Here is a 7,014-nt window from a genome sequence, read left to right as displayed (position 1 = left end):
ACAGCCTTGCACCATGACTACAGGCCCCTTCACCAGGAGGCTCTCCCAGCTCCTTTTCATCTCATTCCTTCACAGCCTAAGGCCTTATTGAGCACCTCCCAGCCCTGCCGGGCACTTTTCTTTGCCCTGCCCAGCACACTGTACACATACAACCCACGTATTGCAAGACAGGGAACACAAGTACTTCACGCGGTCTCCCAAGGAGCTTGGCTGTGCCCTGGCCAGGCTGGCTGGTGTCTGCCATTTGTGGCCCTCGTTGGGCACAAAGGTGGAAGGGAGAACAAGTTCAGGAGAGGCGTCCACCAGGGATAACTTCTCTTTGCAAACTCACACAACAAGCGAGCCAACGTGAAACGTGGCTGGGTGCCTGGGAGGGCTAGTGTTGGCCCTTTGGCTCAGTTCAGGGCGCAGCAGGTGCACTTCACCCGTGAGAACTGATGGGCCACTGACCTGATCAGCCTCCTCTCCTGAGAGGTGTCTCATCTCCAGCACAGCTTCACTAAAGCAGAAGTTGTCTGGGGCAGGCAAGCCACGATCCCTGCCCAAGCACGAGCACGGACTTGCCCACTCTGCTCACACGGCTAGCTTCTCCATCTGTCAGCAGGCACTGCCCATCACTATAGCCCAAGGGATATCACAAGTGAAAGCTGAAGAAACCCCCTCCCCCACCCCCCAAAAAATCCCCAATGCACGGGAATCCTAATGCAATGACACAGGGAAAGAATGAGAAGCTACAGATCAAGAAAAAGCAGGCGGAGCATCAAGACGAACCTCTCTGGCATCAAAGCCCCAAACGCTCAGCACAGTCAGTTCTGCAGCCTGAGACAAACCTCACATCAGTCCTGACCAGCACGGGGAGGAATTGGCATACAGGCTTGGGGAGGCTTACACCTCACCTGGCAGCCTACAGGGCTCTGCAGTTGCTTGCAGCAGGCAAAAACATTCCTCTCACTGACAGGCATGACAATAGCCCCACGAGAACCAGTGACGTGTCCAGGGAGCAAAGGGCTCTACCTGAAGGCGTCTCACAAAGCAGTTTTGTTGGTGGGTTTTCCTTCTCTTGGGGTCCATGAGAGAAGGCTGCACCTCTCCCACCCACACACTGCTTGCTCCATTTACACAAAGCCCCTGTCCCACCCAGACCAGCAGGCTTGTTTCCCCCTGGGAGACGTGCTTCACAGGGGTCATGGTTTTATTTCAGCTCCAGGAAAGCAAGGCTGATTCAGAAGGCTGACTTCTGTTCTCCCCTCCCCACCCACCCCACCCCACCACCCCCCTTCAGGGAAGCTGGAGAGGAGCCTGAGAAACCCAGCCCCAGAGCTCAACTGAGGGCCATGAAGAATCATTGCCAAGCCAGAGCACAACTGTCAGAACCTGTCTAGGGGAGAGGAGAAGGCAAGGCTGGGGTGGGAAGAGCTGTGCTGAAGGAGCAACACAGCCTACAGCAGGGAGGAGGGAGGGAAGTGCTACCTGAGGAGGGCAGGGACACAGGGGCCTCCACCAGTAACTCTGAGCAGAGGCAGGGACCAAGGTCCAACAACATGCATGTCAAGCAGTTACTGGCATGCACGAGCAGTTCAGACAGACCCAAGCGTTAGCCATGCCAGCTCCTCTGGAGGGCAGCTTGCGCAGCCCCTTCCTTCAGCATGGCCACAGTGAAGGCCCTTGGGAGAGCTGTCAGAGGGATCGCCCACCATGCACAGCACCAAGAGCTCCCAGGTGCCTAGGGGAGCATCACGAGGGCAAGAGGCAGCAGGAGCAGGGCAGGCCACGGCAGAGCCCGTGCCGCTTTGCCAGGCTCGGCGGGAGTCGCGTTCGTCCTCCAAGCAGGAGACGCTCTCCTCTTCCAAGCATAGTATTTTGCCACAAGCACGTTGGGGTTTCCCTGGGCAGGGTCAAACCACATCTGGATGCAGCGCCCACTGCCCCGGCGCTCGGTGGTGTATTTGTAGGAGTTGGACCAGATCTTCTCACACAGGTCTGCTGGGCGGGGGAAGACTCGGGAGAAGGGCCTGCACACGGAGCCCCAAGGACAGCGGTTTGTTCCTGCAGACAGACAGCCCCAGAGAGACCCTCCTGAGGGAGCACGCTGCAGTTCCTTCCTTCCTTCCTTCCTTCCTTCTTCCCTTCCACCCAGAGGAGCGGGCCACCAGGGGACAGCCCACCCACAGCCCACTGCGGCATTCCAGCTGGTGGAGGGTGGCTGGGCCACCACCTAGCCTGCAGCCCCCAAGCCAGCTGCGAGCAACCCAGCGTCTTGGCTTGGGCCACTGGGCAGGCAGCACTCACCCCTCCAGGGCCATTTTGTTGGCCAGCATGAGGCAAGGCTTGCTCCATGGAGCCCACTAACCTGTGGCCCAGTTCCAGCCCTTGTGCCAGTTCTCTTTGCAGGTGACATAGTCTTTGCAGTCCTCCCACCACTCCTCACAGTCCTCTCTGCAGAGCGGCACGTGCAGAATCCTCTCCCGACGCCAGCTGCTGTCAGCCTCCCAGAGGAGACAACCACACCCATTGGTGGTGGCCCTCCACACCTAAGCCACCTGCCACACCCCAGAGGTCCATCTCAATCCCCTTCCAGCCCTTTCCCCTGGCCTCCAGGGCTGACCCCCCTCCTCCTCCCCCAAGGAGTTCCAGTCCCAGCAGACATACCTGCAACAAGAGCCACCTGTGTGCCTAAGCAGAGGCTAGCAAAAGCCTGTGGAAGTCTACCTTCCAGGTGGAAAGGCTCAGCATGCCTGGAGAGCACCCATGCCAGCCCACAGCCAGGTGGGCCACAGCATAGCAGCCAGGGCACCAGCTGAGAACACAGCATGGCAGCAGCACAGGGCCCCTTGCCTTCCTCCGGGCCAGGGCAGAGCCCTACCTTGTCAATCCAGGGCCCCAGGTTGGGTGAGCACTCATACAAGCACGTGTCCTGGATGAAGTGGCGCTTGCACTTGGGTGGCATCACCCCACAATGGTTCCAGTTGAAGTTGTAGAGGTAGGACTGGTCCTTGTGCACTTCCGAGCTGGTGTTGGCTGTGCAGCAGGCATTGTCCTTCCAGGGGGAACACTGCAACGGAGCAGGAGACAGGCCCATCAGGAAGGCCAGGCAGCAGCTCCAGACAGTCACAGGCTCCCTCCACTGCCTCCAGCAAGAGCCCGTGAGCAGCGACAGCACGGGCCCTTCAGACTGCGGGGTTTAGGGCTGCAGCAAGGCGGAGTTTGAGGGAGAGCAGGAGGGGCACCAGGAAGGCCAGATGCTAGCCTGCATCACACACCCCCAGTCAGTACCAGGGAGCTGCAACAAGAGCTCCCTCCTGCTGGGCCCTGGCTTGCTGTTAGCCCTGTCCCCACCCAGGCCAGGGGAAGAGAGCTCTCAAGGAGCAAGAGGGAGCTCTAACACAGAGAGGGAGCAGAAGAGACAGCCTTGTCTTGCCCCCATTTCTCTCACTGGGATCTCAGGTAGCCCAGCTTTGGGCAAAGGGGGCTTCCTTGCTGCAGGGGTGCAGGGTGGAAATTGAGCTAGCACCGGAAATCCTCCCCCCACCACCACCCCCCCCACCCCACCCGGGGCAGGAGTGACCCACAGCCCATCTGCAGTAGCCTTTTGCTGGAAGAAAGGGGCAAATCAGGCAGCCTCCTACACAGCACAGGCCACCTTCCCCAGGCAAGAGGTGGCTAAGCCCAGAGCTCCACACCAGCCTCTCTGGTGCGGGAAGGTGGGCAGAGGGGACCTAGACAATGCCACCTGGCATCTCCTAGAGTGCAGGGGTGATGGCTGGGCAGGAACAATCACGAGCAAGCAGCACCCTACCTGGCCATGCAGCAGCCCCTCTGGGCCAGGCTTGGTTTTGTGGTGTTTGGCATCCATGCAGCTATTCAGCAGCGGGTCCTTGGTGGCAGTCGCTACAGAGGCGGCCAGCAGCACAAGCAGCACCTGCCCCGCTGCCATCTCCACAGGGCCAGGAGAAGAGCAAAGCTGCACAGGCAAGGCCACAGCCGAGGACAGGCTTCAGCAAGAGCAGCAGGAGCAGAGGGGCTGAGCAGGCAAGGCAGCCAGCAGCATACCAGCAGGTTGCTAGTGCCTCACAGCCCCCAGGACACACAGAGCACTGCTCCAGGGAAAGGCTGCCAGGCCAGCCAGGTGTTACCCCTGGACAACCTGGCACCATCTCCTCAGTCACTGCTGGGGCTGCTTGCTAGTCAGCCTCCGAGATCCCACAAGGCCCCGTGATCAGCGAGACTGGGCTGCGTTAGAGCCATCCAAGTTGCACTCCTGCCGGCATTAAGCCACCCCACTGCTTACGGGCAGAGCTCTCAGATCCCCAGCTCCATGCAAGCTGGGCATCACTCCCTGGGGAGGGTCTTTAGCTGGGGGTTCAGAAGAGGCCCTGAGAAGCACTAGCACACTGAGCCCTTGCCTGCACCACCAGCTGCAAGAGGCCCACCTTGTTTTCAGTGAGGGCTCAAAAGAAAGAGGCCTTTGCTCCACTGCCTCAGCATCTCAGAGCCATTGCAGGGCCAGAACTACGGCCTTCCAAGGAGGAGGGACTAGAGCAACAAGAGACCACTTCACGTTCAAGTGTCTCGGCCTCTCCTTCCTACCCAGAGGCCCATAGGTCTTTCATGCTCCTCCAGGAAGAGGAGGCTACTCCCTCCCTGTCCTTGGCAAGGCAGGGTAAGGCTCCAGAACCACCACTTGTAAGACATGTTTTGGGAAGCACAGGAAGCAGACAAACTGCCTGCAGCATTAAAAGCAGTGGGAAGGCACAGAGGACAAAAGAGCAAGCATTAAACTGAAGAAACATGCGCAGAAACCCCCCAGGGCAAGGAAGCTTACTAATCCCCCTCATAACTAGACAGACAGAAGCAAGCAACTTACCAAGAGCCCCCAAGAGCTCTGAGAGACCTTAGAAGCACTCAGGAGAGGAGCTTCCTGGGGTCAGTTTAATAGGAGAGCCTTCCCATGCAGGTGCTGGCACTTGGAAGTCCTTGGGTGAGATGCTTAACGAGGTTTACCTCCTGGCAGCACTGCTCCTCAGCTGAGGAGCAGTGGTTTAGCGACAAGCAGCTGTGCCCGCCCAGCTCCTCTGGCAAGCCACCCGCTCTGGCCTGGGGAGACAATCTAGTAGTTTCTTTGGAAAGACACGGCCCTGATCAGCCTTGGCCATTCGTAGCAAGCCCTCTTTCCTCCACTCTCCACCTGAAAGCGACGTCTGATCACAAGAGCCGTGTGGGGAGCCCCTAGCCCATTGCAGCTGACAGGCAGAACCTTCCCTCTGAAACCACACAGGTTCTGCAATCCCAGCCCTGGTTTTTGGTGATGAACCCACTTGCCTGAGGAGCTCATCTTTCTAGGTGGCACTCATGAACGCTTTCAGCTCCACAAGACCCTGTCTTCGTGATTTCCACCGTCTCATTACCTGGTGCGTGAAGATCGGCCTCGAGATGGTCGCTCTGAAGCAGCCGGGAGCTGTTTCCGTTTCTCATGCTTCTCGCTCTCGCGTTGGAAGCAACAGTGAGCAATTATTCCCCACTCATCTTCTCTGGGCCTTTGTCACCCCTATCGCATCTCCCCTCAGCTGCCTCTTTCCCATGCTGGAGAGTCTCGGTCTGCTCGTGTCTTGTGGCACGTTGTTTGCCTTCCGCGAAGGAGACTCAACTGCAGCAGTATCCCAGACCCATGACGCCCTTCTTGCCCTGTCGTCTACTCCTTTCCAAGGAATTTCTAATATCTGGCTTGTGTGTGGACACTGCTGGTCACTGCAACGATGCTGTCATGAAACTGCCGGAACTCGGGAGGCTTGTTCCTGGGAGATAATTGTTAGCCACAAGCCCAGCATTTCCTATCGAAAGTGTTCCGTTCTTTTTTTTCCCCTCCTCCACTGCATCACTTCATGCAAGTTGTCTGTGGGGTTTGGGATTGAGAGTGTCCTGGGGACCTCCCACCCCCAGGTGAGCTGTGGTGAGCCGGCTGCCCTGGGGCGGACGACAGGGACGTTTCTCGCTGTCCCGGCACATCCCGTCAGGGACACCTAACCTCGTGCTCCGGGTGCTCCTTCCCGGGGGGAAGACTCAACCCAGCGACTGTGGGGCAGTGACTTTGGGGTGTGCCGAACCCCCCTGCCCGATGATGTCCCACCCGGCTTCAAAACGCTGTGAGCATCATGACACTCAAAGTCTTGCTTGCGGGCAGAAAGGACACACCTCATATAGAAAGCCAAGAAGTTATTGTCAGTGCAACTGAGATCTTAACAGTCCAACAAAGCAATCCCGAGTAGTCCAGATCTAATTATTAGTGCAAAAAGAAAGAAAACAGAAAGAAACGAACAAATAGTTCTCCACAGCAAAAAAAGGTCTCAATCATAATAACAACAACAACAACAATAATAATGCAGTTAAAATTGTTATGCGTACACTTCCTCGTTTCTTCCCCTTCTGCTGGGGTTTTACGCATGCCTTCACTGCTGCTCTGGGTCCTCCTGTTGGGGCTGAAATTCAGTGTGGTGGGGGGTGGGATGTTACAGCAAACTTGCTGAGGAGGCCTTCTGTCTCTTCATCCAAGTCACTGATGAAGAAGTTAAATAATCCTGGACCCAGTACTGACCCCTGGCGGACACCGCTAGCTACAGCCTCCAACTAGACCCTGTGCCACTGATCACAACCCGCTGAGCTCGGCCATCCAGCCAGTTCTCAGTCCACCTCACCGCCCACTCCGCCAGCCCGCACTTCCTGAGCTTGCCTATGAGGATGGGATGGGAGACAGTGTGAAAAGCCTTGCTGAAGTCGAGGGAGACAACAGCCGCTGCTGGCCACTTGTCCCATCAGGGAAGGCTATCAGGTTGGTCAAGCATAGTTTTCCCCGTGGGGAATCCATGCTGGCTGCTCCCGATCACCGTCTTGTCCTCCACATGCTTAGAGATGGCCTCCAGGACGAGCTGTTCCATCAGCTTTCCCGGGATGGAGGTGAGGCTGACTGGCTCCTCCTTCTTGCCCTTTCTGAGGACTGGGCTGACGTTTGCTTTCTCCCCG

At 57.7% G+C, this 7,014-nt stretch overlaps 1 protein-coding gene across 1 annotated transcript; it reads right to left on the bottom strand.

Moving 5' to 3' along the window:
* Positions 1 to 1,177: 1,177 nt before the first annotated feature.
* On the bottom strand, positions 1,178 to 4,064 carry LOC138065687 (folate receptor gamma-like). Its single transcript, XM_068930951.1, has 4 exons — positions 3,797 to 4,064; positions 2,864 to 3,052; positions 2,351 to 2,486; positions 1,178 to 2,046 (listed from the first exon to the last, which is right to left on the bottom strand). The coding sequence occupies exons 1-4, from the start codon at positions 3,932 to 3,934 to the stop codon at positions 1,724 to 1,726; spliced, it is 786 nt and encodes a 261-aa protein (XP_068787052.1). The 5' UTR covers positions 3,935 to 4,064; the 3' UTR covers positions 1,178 to 1,723.
* Between the last annotated feature and the right edge of the window lie 2,950 nt (positions 4,065 to 7,014).

This window comes from Struthio camelus, chromosome 1, assembly GCF_040807025.1.
Source record: "Struthio camelus isolate bStrCam1 chromosome 1, bStrCam1.hap1, whole genome shotgun sequence".
NCBI classification, from domain to species: Eukaryota; Metazoa; Chordata; class Aves; order Struthioniformes; family Struthionidae; genus Struthio; species Struthio camelus.
The sequence above is the reverse complement of the archived record's forward strand: the minus strand, read 5'-3'. Positions and strand labels throughout refer to the sequence as shown.